General features: G+C 34.1%; 4 protein-coding genes and 1 long non-coding RNA gene across 6 annotated transcripts; 3 read left to right on the top strand and 2 right to left on the bottom strand.

The window, feature by feature from the left end:
- Nucleotides 1–1,669: 1,669 nt before the first annotated feature.
- Nucleotides 1,670–3,447, top strand: LOC140828979 (transcription factor JUNGBRUNNEN 1-like). The gene is made up of 3 exons (XM_073191898.1): nt 1,670–1,939; nt 2,342–2,649; nt 2,798–3,447. Exons 1-3 carry the CDS (start codon nt 1,777–1,779, stop codon nt 3,236–3,238), a joined length of 912 nt encoding a protein of 303 aa, XP_073047999.1. The 5' UTR covers nt 1,670–1,776; the 3' UTR covers nt 3,239–3,447.
- A 1,812-nt stretch (nt 3,448–5,259) lies between these two features.
- LOC140829885 (probable BOI-related E3 ubiquitin-protein ligase 3) lies at nt 5,260–6,646 on the top strand. 2 transcript variants are annotated; one of them, XM_073193168.1, is made up of 3 exons: nt 5,260–5,416; nt 5,514–5,868; nt 5,949–6,646. In XM_073193168.1, the coding sequence occupies exons 1-3, from the start codon at nt 5,382–5,384 to the stop codon at nt 6,480–6,482; spliced, it is 924 nt and encodes a 307-aa protein (XP_073049269.1). In that variant the 5' UTR covers nt 5,260–5,381; the 3' UTR covers nt 6,483–6,646. The 2 variants fall into 2 exon arrangements, with proteins under 2 accessions (XP_073049269.1, XP_073049270.1); XM_073193169.1 differs by having other exon boundaries at nt 5,267–5,416; nt 5,503–5,868.
- Nucleotides 6,647–11,728: 5,082 nt separating this feature from the next.
- On the bottom strand, nt 11,729–13,711 carry LOC140829884 (protein WHAT'S THIS FACTOR 1 homolog, chloroplastic). Its single transcript, XM_073193167.1, has one exon. The coding sequence runs from the start codon at nt 13,407–13,409 to the stop codon at nt 12,216–12,218; it is 1,194 nt and encodes a 397-aa protein (XP_073049268.1). The 5' UTR covers nt 13,410–13,711; the 3' UTR covers nt 11,729–12,215.
- A 2,584-nt stretch (nt 13,712–16,295) lies between these two features.
- On the top strand, nt 16,296–22,196 carry LOC140828977 (uncharacterized). The gene is made up of 4 exons (XR_012117373.1): nt 16,296–16,429; nt 21,500–21,611; nt 21,733–21,874; nt 21,963–22,196. It is a non-coding gene; the product is annotated as an uncharacterized lncRNA (long non-coding RNA).
- Nucleotides 22,197–23,537: 1,341 nt separating this feature from the next.
- Nucleotides 23,538–24,179, bottom strand: LOC140828976 (large ribosomal subunit protein eL27-like). The gene has a single exon (XM_073191890.1). The coding sequence runs from the start codon at nt 24,085–24,087 to the stop codon at nt 23,680–23,682; it is 408 nt and encodes a 135-aa protein (XP_073047991.1). The 5' UTR covers nt 24,088–24,179; the 3' UTR covers nt 23,538–23,679.
- Between the last annotated feature and the right edge of the window lie 56 nt (nt 24,180–24,235).

Below are 24,235 nucleotides of genomic sequence, written 5' to 3'. Positions count from 1 at the left end.
TTATTGATTAAATAAAATAATATCAAAATTAATTTTTGTAATTTAATCATATAAGAATAATTAATTAATGCATAATATCTTTGTGATTTAAGATAGAAAAATATTATGAACTAATAAATAAAATAATATCAAAATTAATTTTTGTAATTTAATCATATAAGAATAATTAATTAAATATCTTTGTGATTTAAGATAGAAAAATATTATGTTTGATTATTTAAAAAAAAAAACTAAAATTAAAATATAAAAAAAAAAACGAAAAAATATTCTCTCCGGTGATTATGGCGACACCATATCTTCAAAAATAAAAGAATTATTACTTGTCATCTGGAACTCTATTTGTCTGACTTCGCCAACAAACAGACCGTACTTTCTTTTACAAGGAGGGCCAAGTCAATTTTTTGGTCTTATTTTGACTTTTCAACCCTAAATATAAATCGAAGCTTTATAGGTGGGAATCAAGAACATGAATTTATATAATTTTTTGAAATATAGACGTACACTTTTTTTTGGAGATACATGCAATTTTAAAATCACATATTTGGAAAGACTACGTCTTTTGTAAAACGATCTCACGAATATTTATCTGTGAAACGGATCTGGTCTACCCTACAGATATTTATAATAAATGTAATACTCTTGTCATAAAAAGTAATAATTTTTCACGGATGACCCAAATAAGAGATATGTATCATAAAATAGGACTTGTGAGACCGTCTCACACAAGTTTTTACAATTTGAAAAAATTGGACCGAAATGGGTTGCTCAATCACCATTCCCTTCCACTTTTTTCAAACTAAAGATTTTACGATAAATCAAGTTCTAATACTTCTCATAATTAATTAATCATTTATCAAAATCTAATATCCATTAAAATATTTTACGGATTTTTCTATATTACATATATGAAGTATTTTTCCCCATGGTGTGCTGAAATTTTGACGTTTGAATAATAAGCCCATGATGTCAACTCCCCCTAAAATACAAATGATTCACGTGATCTAATTATATTGATATATGATAATAATTACTATTTTAAAACAAACAATATTTTACTATTTCAAATCTCCGACGACTAAACCCTTGCTAGTTATGTAAAAGTCTCTGGAATAATAGTTATTCTGAATTTCAAGATTAAGGCCGGCAAATTACAACTTAATTTTCATTTACGATATTAATCCATTGGACCGAGCAATGAATCAACTGCAAGAATTATCACCGACTTGATTATTTAATTTTTTCCCTAAAAATATGTGAATTTATTGCTTAAACCCAATTCATTTTCCTACTTTTAGTTTACTTTTAATAGATAAAGCTTACTTTAGTTGCCCTTTAATTAATGAAAGCTTAAATAACTATATACTGATCTATTTTTGTGAGACGTGCCACTTTCATAGTCAAAGTGAAAAATAATATTTTTTAAAAAAAATTTATTTTTTTCATATATTGGATCGAGTTAAAAATTTGTTTCACAAAATTATATATACTATATGATTGACCATCAATTAATCCATGGAAGACTGAAGACCCCTTCAAGTTCAAAAATCTCAGACTTGTGGGTCCTTTTAAAACTTGAAGTCAATTCTATTGACTTGACCAAATAAACAAATCAAAATACATGGCCATTTCACGCACCACTCTTCAAACCCTCAGCATCACGTTTTGTCTATATATCACATCGGGAAGAACCTTCCGTTTTAATTTTCTTTCCAGATAACTTCAAAGGGAAATTAATAATATCAGCACTGATCTTGACAAAACTTGGTATAGGTACTAATGGAAGAAGACGATCGTGTTCCACTTCCGGGGTTTCGGTTTTATCCAACAGATGAAGAGCTAGTAGGGTTTTATCTTCGTCGAAAAGTGGAGAAGAAGCGGATAAGTATGGATCTTATCAAGCAGGCAGACATCTACATGTATGATCCATGGGATCTTCCAAGTATGTGTGATGCATGTTTTGAATTAAGCTTATTGATTTTATTTCATATATTATGTGTATAACTAGCATGATAAGATCGTTGATATTCTTGACTTAGCTAGGTTTAGAAAGCAAACAAATCAAGTCACCGGGCAGGATTTGAAATAAAGCTCCAGTAACGTTTGATTTAATCTGAACTATGAAGCTCGGCAAGTGTGTGTATGTGTGTGTGTCTATATAGAATATATCAAACGAGTTCTCGAATTTGAGCCACAGTTGAAACATGGAGCTCGTTGTCTTAAAATTATGAGTACAACAAGTTTTGATACTGATGAGTGAAACAACGATGCATGAAAATGTCTGAGGTTCTTTTTTCATTAATTTTTTATTTTATTTTTTTTAATATTTGTTCTCGGAATTCAGAATTCAACACTGGTGAGGACAATGAGTGGTACTACTTCTGCAAAAGAGGAAGAAAATACAGGAACAGCATCCGACCCAATAGAGTGACGGGTTCGGGGTTCTGGAAAGCGACGGGTATTGATAAACCTGTACACTCCTCGGGAGGTGACTTCATTGGGCTGAAGAAATCCCTCGTATTTTACCGTGGAAGTGCTGGAAAAGGCACTAAAACCGATTGGATGATGCACGAGTTCCGTCTTCCGCTATCTTCAAGCCATAACAAAACCACCAAACACAATTTGAATACTGAAAGAATTGCACAAGAAGCGGTAAGAAATTAAGCGCAACTATGGTCTTGTACATATTTTGTCGGTTATTAAGTATTAAAGGTCTTACTTTTTGATCAAAACCGATAATTTTAATTTCATCGATCATTATTTGTGATACTAACATAAGTATATTGGATTTGGTCGACAGGAAGTTTGGACCCTTTGCCGAATAGTAAAGCGAAATGCTTCAAACAGAAAACCATGTGCCACAGCCTTGAGAGAAATGGCTGCAAAAACGAGTATAAGTTATATCAATCCAGTTGATGAATCCAATTCCAAAACTTGCAGTGTGGAGTCCTCGAACCAAAACTGGCCCATAAATTACATTAGCTTCGGTGCACCCAATCTCGGGCAAAACGAGCAGCAGAAACCCGATTTCCCTCATGTTGAGAACGCTGCAAAACAACAATTTGTAGACCATTTGACCCCTCCAGGTATTGCTTCTGCTTCATCATTTGCAAGCACTGTCTCCTGTGTTGGTATGGATGAGCTGTTAAGGTATGAAGATTGGGAGGATATCCGATCCCTGGTCGACCCTTTTGCTCAAGCCGGCGGCATCGGTGGTTATATAAATCCATTTTATTTGTAGAATTGTGGTTTTATGGCCTCTGCTTTGTTTTGTACATGTACGTTACATCTCCGGTCGCCTTATCGAAGTCGTCATGCATGTATATAATGGTCATGAAACATTACAGAGTATATGCATCGAGCTGATATTCTATGAAGGGAGGATTTTGAAAGGCTAGTTAATTATGTGCGTGCATTATCAGCATCTAGTGAATAGTGATGTATACTAACAGAAGTCATCATTAATCTACTTGTCTTTCTTTATATATGGTGCTATATATTTTGAAACAAGGCCTTTGGCTATGTGCAAGCAAGTGCATTACAAATACCGGCTCCTATTATACGTTAAGCCTAGGGTTTTCAAGGTGTACTACGGGTTATCACATCACACAAAAAAAAAAAAACATTTTTTCTCATATCTCTATAAACGAAATTAGAAACAACATCCACCGGCTCTCATTGAGTGTACGAGTTAGTGAAGTATATGAGCGTTGTGCCTAAGTGTTCGACATACCGAACTTGTTCAGTACGGTTTACTTGACTAAATTGGTTTGAAAGCTAGCACTATTGTGTTAATGCTTTACTCGAAGGATAGCGGCTACGGTTCAAAGTTATGATAACATATATATATATATATATTGTTCTTCTACTTAGATGAGTCGCCTCTCCCACAACTATTTTTTTTCTACTTAAATGACATTAGTAGGCAGACTCGTTTCACTGTAAAAAAAAAAAAAAGGTTAATTAAATATCACAATTGATTATTTATTTTAAATTATCCAAAAGGTAAATTTTTTTCAAGTTTGAATAAACTTTAATTAGATTTATACATATCATGAAAATAGAAGAATATCTCCCCAAATTAAAATAAATTAAATTAAATAATACTTACACAAGGGTATAAGTGGGTTATTATTAATTAAATCACTCCATTATTCTCCTTTCAATCAATGAATATATAAACTAGCTAGACAGCAGATATTGTATTATGCCATTATATTCAAAATAAATTATATTTAATTTTAGTAGACTGATTGCCTGGAAATTGAAGGTTTAACGTCTCCAATTTTAATACGTTTTGACCTATATCTATATGAAATAATGGTTGGCGTCTTTTAATTAAATTACTGACGTTAAATATTCATGATCATCTGTTTCTTAACACGTTGGGGTTGCTCCATAATGTATTAATATTCTTTTATATTTTACTTTTATATTTTAAATTAAAAAAAATAGACATAGATGTAAGCTAACTATGTGTAAATCAACGAGTGAAATAGATCATATTTTTTGTTTGAACAATTTACATGAATTCATGGCAAATAGATAACTATGATTTATTCAGAATTCCAACTTATATATATGTAATATACTCGTCCTCTATAGGTAGTAAAATTTTGTCCCAAATTTTGAAAATCAAAGTTTGACAAGATAATGACTAAAATTCAAAATATTTCAATTTACAAGACTAAAATTGCAATATATTATTGAGTCATTATTAAAAAAGATTAGTATATTTATGTACCACATAGAAATAGCAAAGGGACGGGCGTGTATGTCATCCTCATTTTCGTCCCCCAAATTCTATCCCTACCTTCATACCCTTCTCGATCTCCGTTTTTTCGGGTTCGGGGACTACCAGAAAGATCAAATCTTCATCCCCGCCCACTCCATCCTTGTTTCAAATTTAGTATGTACCATATCTCAATTTTTAAGCTACAACAACTTCAAAGTTGACACCTCAATTATCAGGTCTTGTATATTTTTCTATTTACAAAATATCTCAATCATAATCAGCTTTCTTTGATTGTTTGTTTGTTTTTTTAAATATTAGTCATTTTTTTCTTATTGTGCACGTAGGACCACCTCAGCCTTTCGACAATAGAAATATTAAAAGATATATGATTAAGATTGAATTCGATAATATAGACGATTAAAATCGTAAAATGAAAAATTATAATTTTGTCTATATAATATTCAAATTATATATCCTTTATTGCATCCTCGCATTTTCGCATTATATATTTATCAACCTTATGGACCAAATGAGTTAAAGGCATTTAAGCGTTTGCGTAGCTATATATTTAAGTTCCCCGCTTATAAGTCACACTATAAAAAAGGTGAGATACCAGAAATACATGTAAAAGAATCCTAATGTATCATTAATGGCCGTTGAAGCTCCGCAGATCTCCAGAAAAAGGTAGCTCTCTCTCTCTCTTTCTCTCTCTATATTTGTTGGTATAGCGCAAATCGGTGTAGGAATCGAGTTGATGTATTTTTGGATAGTTCATTTCTAGAGAAACGATGATGAATGGCGTTGAAGGAAGTGGAAACGTGTATGCGTGTGATATGTTGTATGGATTGATTGCTCCTGGAACCACGACTACGGCGGGCGCTGTGTTTCCTGTGTATGGTTTGCCGATCAACGATAAGACGGCGGCGATGAAATGTGACAGTGGTCTCACCTACGCCGTTCCTGTCTCGAGAAAGCGTTCAAGAGATGCGAATGTAACTCCTCTGCATCCATCGCTGTGCAGTGGTCTGAACCAGATTGGAGATAACGGTTGCGGTTCTTTCACTTTTCTCGGAGAAGATTTAACGTTTCAGATCCAACAGCAACAATTGGAAGTCGATCGCTTCGTCTCACAACATGTACGTTACGCGTGTCATCTGATTAGTTTTTCAATTTTTTTACTCGATTTGTATGTATTTTAAAATTATACAAATCACAGACGGAGAACGCGAGGATGGAAATCGAAGAGAGGCGGAAGAGATACTCATATTCCCGGCATATCACGGCCGCGGTTGAAGACAACATAATGAAGAAAATGAAAGCGAAAGATGAAGAAATCCAGAGGATCGGAAAGTTGAACTGCGTGCTGGAGGAGAGAGTGAAAGTTCTGAGCATTGAAAATCAGATATGGCGAGATTTGGCTCAGAGCAACGAAGCCACCGCAAACGCGTTACGCAGCAATCTAGAACAAGTCATCGCTCAACGCCGCCGCGACGATGAAGCAGCGTCGATCGACGACGCGCAGTCGTGCTGCGGAGAAACCTGCGAAGAAATCGAGCAGCGTACATTAAGGAAGAGGACCTCAACGGGTGGCAGGTACATGATTTGCAGGAGTTGTGGGGAAGAGGAATCGTGCGTTCTGCTTTTGCCATGCAGGCATCTTTGCCTTTGTACTGTGTGCGGGTCGTCCCTCCATATTTGCCCCCTCTGTAAATCCCCCAAAACCGCTAGTGTCCACGTTAATATGTCCTAAAATATATTAAACCCCAATTAATTGACCTCCATTATTTGATTTACGCCATGGGTTATCGATTATCAATATTTTGACATCGTTTTTATGAGTAGGTCTTTTGTAAGACGGTATATGTGAGACAGTCAACTTTATCGATATTCACAATAAAAAGTAATATTTTTTCATGATGTTCCAAATAAGATATATGTTTCACAAAATACGACATGTGAAACCGTATCACATAAGTTTGTCTTATAATAATCGATACCAAATTAAATGCTGCGCCAAATCGGGAAGTATTAAATTCTAGGATGACTCTTGCTCCACATTATAATTGATGTTAGCATGATTTTAAATAAATAAACATGGAAGTCCCAAATTTTAGTTTGGAAGTTTGGGTTTGTTGATAATATGCTAAAGGGAATCCAACTCCCAAGCTAAATTTATTTACACCAAAAAAACTTGAATATATGTCAAATTTTATAATTAATGACACCAAAAAAACTTGAATATATGTCAAATTTTATAATTAATGAATTGCCATCATGGCAGCAACTTTTTCATACATAATTTACCAATTTTATTTATGAGCATATGCAAACATCAAAATGTCTAAATTTCCTTATTTTTTAAATCAAAAGTAAATAATAAATATTCTTTGAATTATGTCCGTATATAGACAGTTTCATTGTCATAATCGCCGTCACAGCACTCATCCGGCCCACATGCATTATGCTTTCTTGGACTTAAAACATTCAATCACCTATTATTATGCCCAATATATTGGCACAAATGTCGACATGACAGGATAATTATTCAATTTTGATCGGTAAAGTTCCTTCCCTTTTGGTGCACCATTATTCATTTTAAACTATCGAATCACGCCCACACACGATATCTGCGTTAAATAATAATTATTACGTACATGAATCGACTCCATTTATAAAATTTTGTTGTAATTTCTAATTATTATTTGAATAATTATAATGAAATTATATTAAATATGTAATTTTCAGAGATAATATGTGAATTTTCAAAGTGATTAGATATTATAGTTATGATTAAATTATATGAAAAAAATTATTTATCTAACAGATAGGATATATTCGTAAAAACTAATTTGTGTTATAAAGTCAGACCATTAAGACATCAATCTTTGTTTATGGTATTTAGGTCTTGGATTCAAAATTAGGTCACGATCGAAACCTATCGTTTTTCGTTATCTCCTATCTACTTGATCGCTTTGAAATGTCCATTAGATCTTTATATATATATATATATATATATATATATATATATATATATATATATATATATATATATATATATATATACTGAATTTTCATATTCATTCTTAAATGACTCAAATAAAATATATGTCTCACAAACATCATCTATATATATGTCCTTGTGTGTAAACTTTTGGTAGAAGGAATGCAATGACAATTTGTCCTTGTTGCATTTTCAACGCTACGTGCCAATATTTAGCTAAAAGAGACTTCGTGGGGTATTTAAAAAAATATAATATACGAGTCAAGGTAAACAAGCATTTTGGATGTGAATTCTTTCTTTCAGGAGATGTGAATTCTATGTTGTATAGAGAATAATATTTTTCGTTTATTTTTGTACAAGATGTTTATACGGATATCTGAATTCAAAATCAAAACAGTGGGCTCGTCGGTATATTTGAAGTGCGATGTTTATATTAACATCTTGTATAAATAGAACGGAAGTAAAATTCTTGGTATAACATAGATCAACTTGAAGAGGTGATGTTTATATTTTGGGGGATAAAATATAGCTAGCTTGTAAATAAATTATAGGCCAAGCAAGAAGTGAATTTTTCGTTTTTCATTTTTCATCCCGAGCTGGTGTTCATGGGTATGTGTTTATCAAGATTCGGGTAACAACTTCAAAGTAGTAGCAATAAAATGATAGAAATTGAAGAAATTATAAAGACACGATTCGATTCGAGGATTGGATTTGAAATTATCTATCATAATTAACTTATATTTACACTCCCGGGACAAATATAAATTCTCGTGTTTTTAATTTCATTCACCCAAATTTAGATTCCAGAAATAAAATCACAACAATAATCAACATGGATTTTTTTAAAAAAAACATGGACTTAAAAGAACTAATCTAAACTTGGATCAAACGTAATTATACGAAGCTATAATGAAAAATATAAAAAAATCCAACATAATCAAAAGTTGTCCCATCATTTTCTTGGAATTGATTTCGTGTCTTACTTTTGTTTCAAGTCACATTTTAACTTTTGAGTAAGGCCCCATCCAAAAATCAAGAGTATTCGTCAATGTGTGAAATTTAAAGTTGTATTTAAATTGATTGATTTTAAATTTATATATTTTAAATATATTTAAATGTATTTTTGTTGTTCTAAATAAACGAGCTTATAAACTTCAAATTCACATTTGTATGTTTAATTACCATTTCATATTAATCAAGATAAATTTAATGAAGTTCACTCAATAATTGAGGCATTTGAAATCCATTATATTTTGTGTTAACTAATGTGTAAATAATTAATGTATGGATTTAAGATTTCATCTGTTATTTTATGGTTAATACTAAAACTATTATTGAAATTCATGAATTTCGAACTCATCACTCTAAAAGTAAGTTTCTTGTGAGACCGTCTCACATAAATTTTTACCACACTTCCAAATACAACTTAAGGTTATTGTTTTGATCAAACAAGAGTCTCAATAATTCAATGAGAAAGGCGATAATATTGACTAAATCAATGCTATCTAAACATATTGAAATTTTTTGTTTACTTCAATTTTCCAATGTGAAATCTTGATTTTTTTGCCTTTGTCATTGGCATCTTGTCTAGTCAAATCTAAAGAATCTTGCTCTAAGCGAACGTAGGAGTCAATTTATCAATGATCTGTATATAGTTTAGTGATTTAAGACCAAAAAAATTAACACAGTCATCTGATAGAATACACATAAAATATTGCACATGATGATAATTATGATGCCACCCAATGATTTGTGTCCAAATATTTAAGAGTTTTTGGTGTCATCCCATCAACTTAAAAGGAAAAGGGTGTAGAAAGATTTTTTGGGAATACTCTTGCTTTTATTAATTGATTCATTTTAATCTTTTGTAAAGGCAAAATGTTAGGTCAAGACAAGAATCCACCTTCATGCTTTAAGAAGAAAGTAAGCATAACCATTCAACTTGGAAATCATATCCCCTCGAGGAATGAGTTAACTTTATGCAAGAATTTCCAAGATGACTTAGCTTTACATTAATGGGTTCGTTTCATAGTGGAGTAGGCCTAAAGATGTTCTTGCAATTTTGAATAGAAAGCACCCCAATTTGGATTGCTTATCTGAAAATTAACAAGCACAATTTAAGGAGAGAGAGAGAGAGAGAGAGGGGGAGAGGGTATTTTTTTTAAAAAAAGGAGCTTTTTGCTATGATTTTTCATTTTCAAGGGTTACAATTGATGGTGAAGTGTGAGCATAACACCAACAAACAAGAAATCCAGCGCCGAGATTCACTTTTTCGTCGTGGGTGCAAGCCAAACTCAACCCATAATGGCTATTAGTCGTTTTATCAAAATACATATACGGTGGTGACGATGATCATAACAATTACACACTTTATTCGAATCTATTTAACATGCATTAACCAAAATCCTAATTCACAACATTTTATACTATGGATATATATTGAAATAGTAATTTTCATAACAAGAAATAGTTAAAATGTTAACTTAAGTGCTTATTTATTATTCTACATGTTCTTTTGTCCTGATCTCTACCCCACACTCTGATCTGTTCAACTAAACAAACATGAATCATTTCAGCGGATAACTTTTTGATTGGTGCCAAATCAAAAAAGTAGTCGATAGGAATTGAAACACATGATCTCCGACAGATAACATATAGATTACTTGGCCACAAGTTCGAATAATTGGTAAAAGAAAAGTTGCTCTAAAATGCAATAAGCAAGTGGGGTAGGAAATGCCATGTGTTTTTAAATCTTGCCATGTTTCTGCGAAGCCAATGTCATTATTATTACAGGCTCCAAAAAAGAAATTAGAATTTTTAATGCAAGAATTTATTTAGAATAAAAGAATTTATTTACTTGTATTTTACTCCAATTTGCTATCCTTGTCAAAAGTTCTTGTTTGTTTCCTCCACCCCACTTTCACAAGCATCTTCCAACGATGAAATACACAATGGGATTTTAAAAGTGAGAGTGACTGAACCAAGAATCACGGATCTTTTTTTTTTTTAACCATGTTTAAATTTGGACAAACACCTTTTTTTTGTGGTATATAATTTCATAATTATGGGATGGATCTATTAATTGCTGGATTTTAGGATGATATATATTTGATATTGTTCATTTTGTGCGGATTTAAAGTTTTAATCTTATGATTTAATAACTTAAATTGTGATATAAAGTTCACATGTGATATATTGAAGATTTTTAAAATATTCAATAATATATTTAATTATGATAAAATTGTGTGGGCCATAATTGAAAAGATGAAAACTTTGGTCTTACCATCTCATATAGCCTATTGCTGAATGCTGATAATAATAATTTAAATACTTCATATTAACTCACACACATGTACGTATATGTCTTGTTTTTTTTTTTAAAAAAATATTTATTAAAATATAGAGATTTTCATATAAAATTAATTAAGGTATTTTGGGAATTGAAATGATAACATCTACTTTTTTGCTACGAAATCTGTAGAATAATTTAAGCAAAATTAAAATTGGTTAGTTATTTAAAAAAAAAATTAATTTATTGGTAGTAACATTTCCAAAATAAATTGATTCATCTATATTTGTAAATATAATCAAGAAATTGACTCTATAGGGCGGGGAAGACAAAAATTTGTGTGAGACGATCTCACGGATCGTATTTTATGGGACATATCTTTTATTTGAGTCATCCATTAAAAAGTGAGGCTATTTTCTTGATTAACTAAAAAGCAGGCATGAACAGTTGCTCCATTTGAAATTAAGAGTTTTTTGAAGCAAAAAGAAGTTAAATAAAACTTTCCAAAAACTTGTATCGTTTCTTCACCAGTCATGGATTGAGATGCAATATCTGTATTCGTTGTTTTCTCTATTTTAAATTTCTTTATAATCTCTCGATATTGTTTCTAATAAAAAAAATTAAACTTCCAAAATTGAACATCCAATGTCAAGTTTTTACAGTTTGTTCTTTTTATGAGGCAAATTTATGAATATTCAGAACATGTGACCATCAATGGGAGCACCTCTGTGTAAGAATTTATCGAATATCTGAACAAAAATGAACAAATGGATAATATATTGAGAAAATCAAGTTTTTCAATAACTACTTAAACTAGTGGTTTGTAATATTTACTCCCAAACTAGTTGGAATTGGCCCCCGAAAGATAGCATGATGTAGGCAACAAAAACATATAATGTTTATGCGCATAGCCAAGAAGAAACATATGCAGATTTTTCCCAATTCTTGGATTCTAATAACCCAAACATCGACCCACAAGGATTCAGACTTCCTAAAACGATAATGACTACCCGAACCGATAAACCCGAACCCGACGCCCACCCCTACATGCTATATGTTTGCTGATCAAAACATTAATCATGAAAACATGACTTGTCATCCAAATACTTTTCCAGCAGCCAAAATCTTGTAACTATATGAGGAAAGTGAACTAGCTGGGATTAAAGGAATGTTTTTAAAAGAGTGCAGCAAAGTTAATTGACAGCAGAGAATGTTGAAGCCCCCGCATCTAAACTCTCATCTTTCCTGCCGATCAAGGCCACAAATTTGTCCCTGAATCCTATAATAGGACATTTATCAATTAGGTTCGATCCATCGTACGCCTCCTTCAGGAATACGGTACTCGGCCCACCTTTATTAGTGATATAAAATATGCCATGATGCTTAATCAAACAAAGCAATAATCTAGCCGGCAAACGATACTCTGCATGGAATGCATCAAGCTGACCTGTATCCAATCTCTTCTCGATAGTCAAACTTAGGAACTCGTGAAGCACTGCCACGGCTCTCTTCCGAGCTTTTGCATCTGCAGCTTCAAACCTCCTGGCATTCAAGTATGGAGAAGGGAAGTCCAGTTTCTGCCACCTTCGGACTTCCTCTAAATAACTCATGTTCGGCCTAAAACCAGCGGGAAAATTCAAGTGAAATGCGTAAGGACCGATAAAGTTGCCATCTTTTGACACAGTTGCCCTATGTAAATGGCCACAGGAGGTCGATATCTCTTGGCGTGCCAGCCTCTCCTCGCGAGAAGTCACTGCTAGCGAAGAATCCCAATTCTCCAATTGCAGATATGATACCCCGTTGAAATCACTTAGTTTAAAAAAAATTGGGTACTTTAGAATAAGTGAATTCTTGAAGTCACTTGGCAACCCCAACTCACTTCTGATCATCTCGATTTTTTCCAACGGAAGCCTGCAATCAACTGAAAGCATCAGCAACTTCCTTAAATTCCTAACCAGAATGGGCTCCATTTGCACCATCACCGAACCTTCTAAAGCCGCAATCTTTTTCGCCTTCTCACTCAAAGAAACAGCCGGTGGTGATCTCTCACTATGCCCTCCGGTAACACGAAAAATGGAAGGATATTTTTCAATGACAGCCATGTAATTCCATTTCTTCACAAACCCAACTTCTTTCTCAAGGTCTCTGAGCAATAGAGACTCGGTTTTCCGTGATTGGATGATGGACTTCAGCTGTATAATCAGCGCTGGTTTCTTACGGAGCTCCATCACTCTGTCCAGATCATGTTCCCTACGATATACTTTTTTCTTGGGTTTTCTTCCCCCAGTGCTTTTGTGCACGATTTGGATAAACCTGTGACCTGAAGATGCATAAAACACTTCACATTTCACGGAAGGTTTCCGCCATTTAGGCAGCTGAGAAATCATCGAACATCCGCACAATCAGTCAATTTCTATGGCGCAAATGGTCGAACACCTTAAATGCGGAGGTTGTATCAAATCATTTGGCTAAGACTTACAAATAACCACTGCTGTCCGGGCCTTCGCTTCAATTGGGTCTCCATTTATCACAGTCAAGTAAAAAAGAATTAAGAAAACAGTATTCCTAATCTCAACACTCTTTTATTTGTATCAAAACTCACAAGTATGAAATGCATCAAATTTTTTCTTAAAACTTAGATTGTTAAGGCCCAAATAAATTCGTATTACCTTCAAATCTCCTATAAAAACAGAGCAAAAATATTACACACAGTGTCACACACATGCTTGAATAGTTTCATATAGAAATTTTTAAGTGAAAGATACCATATTATATTAATTATTAAATAATTTTAATTTAAAATTATATAAAACTTATATTAATAATATATTAAATTTATATAATCAATGGTAAGTATTTTTAATATATATAAAAAATAGATTTGAAGTGTTGAAAAGAATTTAAAAAATCATGAAAAAACTTATATTAATAATATATTAAATTTATATAATCAATGGTAAGTATTTTTAATATATATAAAAAATAGATTTGAAGTGTTGAAAAGAATTTAAAAAATCATGAAAAAATCATTTTTACTCTTATATTTTTTTTATCTTTTTACTCTTATATTTTTACTCTTATATTTTTTTTACTCTTATATTCGTCAATGCTTGAATAGTTTCATATAGAAATTTTTAAGTGAAAGATACCATATTATATTAATTATTAAATAATTTTAATTTAAAATTATATAAAACTTATATTAATAATATATTAAATTTATATAATCAATGGTAAGTATTTTTAATATATATAAAAAATAGATTTGAAGTGTTGAAAAGAATTTAAAAAATCATGAAAAAACTTATATTAATAATATATTAAATTTATATAATCAATGGTAAGTATTTTTAATATATATAAAAAATAGATTTGAAGTGTTGAAAAGAATTTAAAAAATCATGAAAAAATCATTTTTACTCTTATATTTTTTTTATCTTTTTACTCTTATATTTTTACTCTTATATTTTTTTTACTCTTATATTCGTCAATGCTTGAATAGTTTCATATATAAATTTTTAAGTGAAAGATACCATATTATATTAATTATTAAATAATTTTAATTTAAAATTATATAAAACTTATATTAATAATATATTAAATTTATATAATCAATGGTAAGTATTTTTAATATATATAAAAAATAGATTTGAAGTGTTGAAAAGAATTTAAAAAATCATGAAAAAACTTATATTAATAATATATTAAATTTATATAATCAATGGTAAGTATTTTTAATATATATAAAAAATAGATTTGAAGTGTTGAAAAGAATTTAAAAAATCATGAAAAAATCATTTTTACTCTTATATTTTTTTTATCTTTTTACTCTTATATTTTTACTCTTATATTTTTTTTACTCTTATATTCGTCAATGCTTGAATAGTTTCATATAGAAATTTTTAAGTGAAAGATACCATATTATATTAATTATTAAATAATTTTAATTTAAAATTATATAAAACTTATATTAATAATATATTAAATTTATATAATCAATGGTAAGTATTTTTAATATATATAAAAAATAGATTTGAAGTGTTGAAAAGAATTTAAAAAATCATGAAAAAATCATTTTAATATATATAAAAAATAGATTTGAAGTGTTGAAAAGAATTTATTGTCAAAATTTGAATTTTAATCATATATTTTTCATTTTTTTTGTCAGATTTAGTCATTTATCGGAATGTAGATATCAGCCGCACATTGTTTTCATATTGAAAAAAACTAATATTGTAAAAATTAAAGATAGTGGATTAAAATTGAATTTTTACAATATAGATAATTAAAATCATAAAAAAAATAAATATATAAAACTAAAAATGAATATTATTATACTCAAATTATGCCGAAATCATTGATACCCAACCAGCCGACTAAACATATGACCAATATCACTTGTCCATCTACTTATCCATCTTTTTTACCATTGTTATTATTATTACATTTACTTAACCATGATGGTAAAATAGGAAACTCGTGTTTGATGACCATGAATGTTAGTCGATATTTACAAGTACAATTGATAATGACAAAAAATTGTGTGAAACGATCTCATTGGCCGTATTTTGTGAAACAAATATTTTATTTTGGTCATCAATGAAAAAATATTATTTTTTATGCAAAGAGTATTACTTTTTATTGTGAATATCGGTAGGGTTGACTCGTCTCACATATAAAAATTCGTGATACTGTCTCATAAGACACCTACTCATTGATAATAGGTAAAAACCTGAGTGAGACGGTCTCACGGGTCATATTTGTGAGACGAGTCTTTTATTTGGGTCATCCATGAAAAAATATCACTTTTTATTGTGAATATGGGTAGGGTTGACCCGTCTCACAGATCAGTATCCGTGAGACGGTCTCATGATAATATATACCATAACTGAATTTTGGAATGAGCAAATGTTAACTATCAAATCCTTTATCTATTGGCTGGATTTCAGAATAAGATTTGTTACAAATGATTTGCTGCATTTTGTATTACATTATCCAAACAAATGAACAATTAACTGCAAAATCGATATAACACTGGAAGCATGCATGCACGTGAACTTTCCACGAATCTTAAAAGCCAAAAGAGATTGTGTCTACAAGGAACTAGGAACCTTAATCCATAAGATTCATATTGTGAAGTCTATATTCCGTAATACTTTTGTTGGGTTGCAAGCTTAGATAAATTCACATGTAGGAACAACCCATTGAACGAATCCCCGAAGAAAATGTCACCAATAATCCACATGTACACACACGCTTTGGGATAGAATTTTCTTCCTTGTGCGCGTTATAAAACTACTCAGAGCCTATATATGTCCGCCATGGCCATGGACTCTTCCCATAAAATTTGTCACTTATCCTTGACAACAAATACAGGATATCTATATATAAACACATACATCGTAGCGTTATTGTGAAGGTGTGTCTCTCAAATTGGCACCAACATAAGGGACCTAACACAACTATCGATTGATTAAGTGATCTACCATACCTACCATGTCATGAATGATTTGGGACCCAACTGTCAAGGGAAAATGACTTGGCATTAATCAGTGGAAGTAGTTGCGGTTAAGTTGGGAAAAAGGATGGAATACTTAAAGAGAGAATAACAGAAAAAACTTCACAGAAGACTTACACCGAGAAGTGAGATACACAAAATAGAGGAAGCTCAAGGAGAAGCAGAGTAGTCGTCAAAAGCTTCTGGGTTCATTTTTCTCTTCTTCTTGAGCGAACAAGCTCTGTATTTTGTAATTCATTGTTGTTGATAAATAAAGATTGGTTGCCCTCCCGTGGACGTAGACGAATTCCGTCGAACCACGTAAATACTCTTGCAATTTCTTTTACGTTGCGTGGAGTGTGTGAGTGTTGCATGTGCATGCTATTCCCGTAAGTCCAAGAACGATCGATAGGAATCGATTCGAAACTTTACAAGTGGCGCCGTCTGTGGGAACACGTTGGGAAGAATGGGTTCGTTGAAATTCGACATCGAGAAATTCTCTGGGAAAAACGACTTCGGCTTGTGGAGGATCAAGATGCGTGCGATCTTGGTACAACAAGGACTGATCGAAGCGTTGACCGGTGAAGAGAACATGGCAACAACACTGAAGGATACAGAAAAGGCATCAATCTTGGAAAAGGCTCACAGTGCAATAATCCTTAGTCTTGGGGATAAAGTTCTTCGAGAAGTCTCGAAGGAGAAGACGGCAGAAGCAATATGGAACAAGTTGGAGAAGCTGTACATGACTAAATCCCTGGCCAATCGTTTATATATAAAACAACGGCTGTACTCGTTCAAGATCAAAGAGGATAAAAGCATCTTGGATCAAATTGACGAGTTCAACAAAATCCTGGACGATTTGGACAACATTGAAATTAAACTTGAGGAAGAAGATAAAGCTCTGTTTCTGTTGAATTCCCTTCCACATCCGTATGAAAATTTCAAAGAGGCAATGTTGTATGGAAGGGAAAGATCAATCTCGCTGGAAGAAGTTCTATCAGCAATCCAAGCAAAAGAACTTCAGAAGAGGCACCAGAACTCAACAGAATCTCAGGGAGAAATGCTCCATGTTCGAGGTAGGACAGAGAAAAGAATACAAAAGGGGCCAAGAAACAGACCCCGATCAAAGAGCCAGCCTAGACTCAAGTGCTTCAATTGCCATCGAGAAGGACACTTTAAGAGGAATTGCCCTGACAAGAATAGGAAGCCACAAGAAAGATCTCACACAAATGGTGAGGCTGCCATAGCATCAGATGGCTATGAATCAGCGGAAGCCCTCATGATCTCGAATCAAGATCCCAACACTGACTGGATTCTTGATTCGGGATGTACTTTCCATATGTGTCCTACAAAATCATGGTTCGAAAACTTGATTGAGGCAGATGAAGGGCTTGTGCTACTGGGAAACAACAAACCATGTAGAATAAAAGGCTCAGGTTCCATCAGATTAAGGATGTACGATGGACAAGATAGGCTTCTAACTCAAGTAAGGTATGTTCCCGAATTGAAAAGAAATCTAATATCTCTCGGAACACTTGACAGTGATGGTCTCACGTTCAAATCTGAGAATGGAACTATGAAAGTAATGAAGGGATCTCTAGCTGTCATGAAAGCTATCAAGACAAACTCCCTGTATGTATTACAAGGAAACACGGTTGTTGGAGGAGCTGCTATGGCACAGCAGACAGCAAACAAAGCTAGCCTTTGGCACCTAAGGCTAGGCCATGTGGGTGAAAAGGGACTGATGCAATTGTCCAAGGAAAATCTATTGTGCGGAGATGAAATTCAAGGCTTGGAATTCTGTGAGAATTGCGTACTAGGAAAAGCTAAGAAAGTTCAGTTTGGCCAAGGGAAACACACGACATCCAGGCCCTTAGAATATGTTCATTCGGACCTTTGGGGGCCATCAAAAACAGCAACGCATGGGGGAGGAAGGTACTTCATGTCCATAGTAGATGATTATACAAGGAGACTTTGGGTGTACGTATTAAAGACAAAGGATGAAGCTGCCATGAAATTTAAAGAATGGTTACAAGCTACAGAAAACAAAATGGACCTAAAGCTTAAACATCTTCGAACAGATAATGGGCTGGAGTTTTTCTCAGAAACATTTAAGGAGATATGTAGATTGAAGGGGATTACTAGACACAGAACAGTTGCTGGTAATCCACAACAAAACGGGGTAGCAGAAAGAATGAATCGCACTTCGCTAGAACGTGTCAGATGCATGATTATAAGTGCAGGACTTCCAAAATCATTTTGGGGAGAAGCTATTCATACAGCTTGTTATCTGATCAATCGATGTCCCTCAAGTGCAATCAATTTTAAAACACCAATGGAACTTTGGACAGGAACCCCATCAGAATACTCACATCTTCGAGTATTTGGCTGTCTAGGATATGCTCATGTAAAACAAGACAAACTTGATGCAAGGGCCTTGAGATGTATCTTTATAGGTTATCCAGATGGAGTCAAAGGATATAAGGTATGGAATTTAGAAGCCACTGGACCGAGATGCTTCAATACCAGGGATATCATTTTTGATGAAGGCAAGATGGGATATAAACTGAAACATGAGTATACTGCCATGGATAAAGGCCAACATCAAACACAAATTGAGGTGGAGACCAACAATAACTTTCCTCAAAAGGAAGCTGATGGTCTCATTGAAACTCAGATACAGACAGCAGAAAATGATCCACCAAACCATGAACTTCAAACTTATACCTTAGCCAAAGACAGAACAAGAAGAGAGGTAAGACCCCCACAAAGATATGCTCATGCGGACCTGACATGGTATGCTCTCACTGTAGCTGAAAAGGTGGAGTTTATTGAGCCATCAAACTATGAAGAAGCTGTCACATGCAAAGACAAAGAAAATTGGCAAGCTGCCATGGATGAAGAAATAAATTCTCTCATGAAAAACAACACATGGCAACTAGTGGATAGACCAAAGGGACAAAGAGTACTTGGGTGTAAATGGATATACAAACTAAAAGAAGGCTTGCCAGGGACAGAAAATGTTAAGTACAAGGCAAGGTTAGTTGCAAAAGGATACTCCCAAAAGGAAGGATTAGACTTCAATGAGATCTTTTCCCCGGTGGTCAAGCACTGTTCCATAAGAATAATACTTGCCTTGGTAGCTCACTTGGATATGGAACTTGAACAACTCGATGTAAAAACAGCCTTCCTTCATGGAGAACTTGAAGAGATCATATATATGGACAAACCAAAGGGACTACAAATAAAAGGGTCTGAACAGAAGGTTTGCCTTCTGAAAAAATCACTTTATGGGCTGAAACAAAGCCCAAGGCAATGGTATAAGCGATTCGATGAATTCATGTCAAGAATAAGCTTTAAAAGAAGCAGCTATGACAGCTGTGTTTATTTCAAAAGAGAAGAAAATGGTGTGATGATTTACCTCCTATTATATGTTGACGATATGCTCATAGCAAGTGTGAGCAAATCGGAAATACAAACACTAAAACAACAGCTTGGCTCAGAATTCGAAATGAAGGACTTGGGAAATGCCAAGAGAATTCTAGGAATGGAAATTACTAGGAAAAGGGAATGCAAAAGCCTGTTTTTATGCCAAGAATCATACATAAAGAAAGTGCTAAAACGGTTCAATATGCATGAGGCTAAGGCAGCAATTACACCTCTCGGACAACACTTTAAACTCTCTGTGGTACAGTCACCAACAAGTGCAGAAGAAAGGATGAAAATGATGAATATTCCATATGCAAATGGAGTAGGAAGCATCATGTACGGTATGGTATGCACTCGACCCGACTTAGCACATGCAATAAGCTTGATTTCCAGATTTATGGCTGATCCAGGGGAAAATCATTGGGAAGCATTAAAATGGACATTGAGGTACTTGAGAGGAACATTGAATATGGGACTGATGTTTAAAAATCAGCATGAAAACTCAACACAACCGCTGGAAGGATATGTTGACTCAGACTTTGCCGGGAACTTAGATACAAGAAAATCCATAACAGGATACGTTTTCACACTTTATGGCACTGCCATAAGCTGGAAAGCTTCACTACAATCTGTGGTAGCCCTATCAACAACTGAGGCAGAGTTCATAGCTGTCACGGAGGCTGTTAAGGAGGCCATCTGGTTGAAAGGACTGATAGCAGAGTTGGGAGTTCAACAAGAACAGATTGTAGTGAACTGTGATAACCAAAGTGCTATACACTTGTCAAAGCACCAAGTATTCCATGAGCGTTCAAAACATATTGATGTCAAGCTGCATTATGTAAGGGATATTATCTCTAAAGGAGAGATAAAACTTGAAAAGATAGCAACGGATGACAACCCCGCAGACATGCTAACAAAACCACTGCCTATGGTCAAGTTCAGATATTGCTTGAACTTGATCAATGCGGTACCTCAGGAATAGAAAAGGGTGGAAAATGGAGAGTAGCCAATCTTGAAGACAAGGTGGAGATTTGTGAAGGTGTGTCTCTCAAATTGGCACCAACATAAGGGACCTAACACAACTATCGATTGATTAAGTGATCTACCATACCTACCATGTCATGAATGATTTGGGACCCAACTGTCAAGGGAAAATGACTTGGCATTAATCAGTGGAAGTAGTTGCGGTTAAGTTGGGAAAAAGGATGGAATACTTAAAGAGAGAATAACAGAAAAAACTTCACAGAAGACTTACACCGAGAAGTGAGATACACAAAATAGAGGAAGCTCAAGGAGAAGCGGAGTAGTCGTCAAAAGCTTCTGGGTTCATTTTTCTCTTCTTCTTGAGCGAACAAGCTCTGTATTTTGTAATTCATTGTTGTTGATAAATAAAGATTGATTGCCCTCCCGTGGACGTAGACGAATTCCGTCGAACCACGTAAATACTCTTGCAATTTCTTTTACGTTGCGTGGAGTGTGTGAGTGTTGCATGTGCATGCTCTTCCCGTAAGTCCAAGAACGATCGATAGGAATCGGTTCGAAACTTTACAGTTATTATTTAATCATCAACACCATTTCTTCTCGTATTTTTTGTGTCGGCACAAGGAAGCGCGACTTTTACGTCACTGAACCATGAATCCAAACCATGAAAACCAACTTCCGGGTAAGGGTTTTATGATCTTTTCAGTTGCTATATGAATGTTTCATTTTACCTACATCATGAAATCACGCTGCTGTTCTCTGTGTCTTATTATCTGATTATATATCTTATTTTTGTCTCCAAGCTTCCTATCCTTCCACCGCAACACAGAACACCGCCTATGTCATGGCTCCTCCACCCATAGGTTATCCTAGAAAGGACGATCACGACAAAGAGCGTGTGCCCGTGGAAACCAAGAGCAGAGGAGATGGATTCTTGAAAGGATGGTAAGATCCTCAACCTCTCTATAATGTGACATATTCTTCTAGTCAAAATATACCAGCACTTGACTTTGGACCTCTGCTATGCCCGCAGTCTCGCTGGACTTTGCTGCTGCTGCTGTCTGGACATGTGCTTCTGATGAGACATTAGAATAACCAAGATTGTTACGTTTGCTTGATTTTCATACTAGGTTGTAATAAGGATATGGCCGTTTGCAGAAGCCATAAAGATTTTTATGTAAATGGGGTTTGTACTTCTACTATTTTTTCATGATAATGCACGCTTATGGGTAGTATTTCTCAGAAATATGTCAAGACATTTGCTTCATTTGAGTCTCCATTTATCACAATAAAGCAAAAAATAATTAAAGACAGCAATAGGGAAAATCTTGCTTATATACATTTCTCACGCAGATGAATGATAACATTCACAACCCCAACTTCACATTGTTACGCATTCCGAATACAAGAAATGAGAAGACATCTGTTCTGAGGTTCGAGGCTTCACAAAAAATTAATACACATGCATACAACATTCTACCCAAGTTCTTCATATAGTACGATAGCGAACCGCAAATTTGTTTAATTTTATTTCATCTATTTATATTGAAAACGCACAGTATGCCTGCATTCCAATCCTTCCAACCAGTCTCCGCTCTCCATGCAAAGCGGCCACATGCCACATTATATTTTTGTGTATGATATTTCCAAAATTTAGCACTTCTGATTCAACAAACACATAGAGGCATTTCTTGATTTATTTATTGAGTTTGCAAGACACCATTTCTAAAACTTGAGGGTTCTTATTCATAAAAGACAATATATAACAATCTGGTCAAAAGAACAAATTTGGAATCCAAAGGAACGAAATTGCACCACTTTCCGTGCTATGGAACAGTTCACCTACATATAACATATCAACGAAACAGATACTCAAAAATTCTAGAATAAAAGCTCGTCCATCAGGGGTGATGCAGCTTCAATTATTGTCATTGACTTCCAAATAAGCCTAAAATTCATTTGTAGTGTTAAAGTTTGGAAGAGTAACAAATGCAGCTTCTTGAAAGGTAATAACCAAAAGGAGTAACAGAGTTACCTGATTGAATTCAAGGCCATTGATTCAACACAGAGTACACACAGAGACTCAATTAGATGTATTACATAACTTTGAATTGGCAGATTTTTTCAAACAAAATTGTAAAGAAGTACAAAGATTTATTGGCATACAAACAAACAGAAAAAAACCACCAAAGAAACAAGTATAACATAAATGTTTGAAGCAATATGATCAGAAAGTGCATAATAACACTGTTTGAGCAAAATGCGCTCCAATTTCAGGAGGAGGAGAATATTGAGCCAATTGAAGGAGTCTTGGTCTCCGATCCTGAGTCGAAAGACTATAGGAGAAACAGAGACAATTTGCCGCATAAGTAATAAACTCATTTTGATCAAATATGTTGCCTTTCATAGTACCATAATCATAGAACCTGTTAAGCCCCATGTTTAAAACTCCATTTCCAAAGCTAATGCAGGAAGTTAAATACTGGAATTAATGGGTATACACAAACATATAGCCGGTCAGCAATTTCAGCATTGTCTCTGGCTCGTAACAGAAACAGTCCACGTAATATGCATCATTATCAATGGTTAAACTCGATCAATGATGGCAGAAAAAGAACAAATATACCGATACCTTCACCAAAATCTCATATAATCCACAAATAGAATATAAAAAAAATCTAGGAATATAATCTGCATTGCACATGACGAAATACCCAAAAAAAAAGAACACTGGTCATATCTCTTTCAGCTTAAAACCTGAGCTTAGAGAAAAACCAACGATTCTTCCCAGTCTTAAACCTCTCCTCGAACCTTGACTTGATCTCCTTGCAAGCAGTCACCTTCTTGTCACGAGAGACTAGCGCATCAGGGGCGACGATGTCTTTAAGATCGACATCGAGCGTGTATCGTGTGGGCATAATGTGATTGTAGTTGACGAGCTTGACGAAGGCCTTCACGCGTGACTTCTTGGCCTGCTTCTTGGCAGAGTCCTTCCGGATTACCTTACTAGGGTACTTGGCGATTCCCGCGACGAGGCAGTAGCCGTAGGGTCGATCGCGAGTACCGTCGTCGTAGTTCTTCACGATCGTCGCTTTGTGACCAGCAAACCGTCCCTGCAGAAGGATCACCGCCTTGTTCGGCTTCAGGAACTTCACCATTCTGCGTATTTTCGCGGACTGCCTGTGAACAGGGCCTGGACTGAGGGTGTGAAGTTCGGCTAAATTAGGGTTAGGTTTCTGTGTGCGCTTTTGGGGGCATATAAATCGATATGTTGGGCCCACTTGCAATTCAATCAGAAACATAAGG

This window comes from Primulina eburnea, chromosome 4, assembly GCF_022965805.1.
Source record: "Primulina eburnea isolate SZY01 chromosome 4, ASM2296580v1, whole genome shotgun sequence".
NCBI classification, from domain to species: Eukaryota; Viridiplantae; Streptophyta; class Magnoliopsida; order Lamiales; family Gesneriaceae; genus Primulina; species Primulina eburnea.
This window is presented reverse-complemented; position numbering and strand designations above follow the sequence as displayed.

What these genes read in the sequence shown, in the direction of transcription:
- LOC140828979 (XM_073191898.1), top strand. Translation starts at nt 1,777, where the DNA reads ATGGAAGAAGACGATCGTGTTCCACTTCCGGGGTTTCGGTTTTATCCA. An exon ending in TGATCCATGGGATCTTCCAA is followed by an intron (nt 1,940 to 2,341) that starts GTATGTGTGATG and finishes CTCGGAATTCAG; the next exon opens with AATTCAACACTGGTGAGGAC. An exon ending in AAAGAATTGCACAAGAAGCG is followed by an intron (nt 2,650 to 2,797) that starts GTAAGAAATTAA and finishes TTTGGTCGACAG; the next exon opens with GAAGTTTGGACCCTTTGCCG.
- LOC140829885 (XM_073193168.1), top strand. Translation starts at nt 5,382, where the DNA reads ATGGCCGTTGAAGCTCCGCAGATCTCCAGAAAAAG. An exon ending in CCGCAGATCTCCAGAAAAAG is followed by an intron (nt 5,417 to 5,513) that starts GTAGCTCTCTCT and finishes GTTCATTTCTAG; the next exon opens with AGAAACGATGATGAATGGCG. An exon ending in ATCGCTTCGTCTCACAACAT is followed by an intron (nt 5,869 to 5,948) that starts GTACGTTACGCG and finishes TACAAATCACAG; the next exon opens with ACGGAGAACGCGAGGATGGA.
- LOC140829884 (XM_073193167.1), bottom strand. Translation starts at nt 13,409, where the DNA reads ATGATTTCTCAGCTGCCTAAATGGCGGAAACCTTCCGTGAAATGTGAA.
- LOC140828976 (XM_073191890.1), bottom strand. Translation starts at nt 24,087, where the DNA reads ATGGTGAAGTTCCTGAAGCCGAACAAGGCGGTGATCCTTCTGCAGGGA.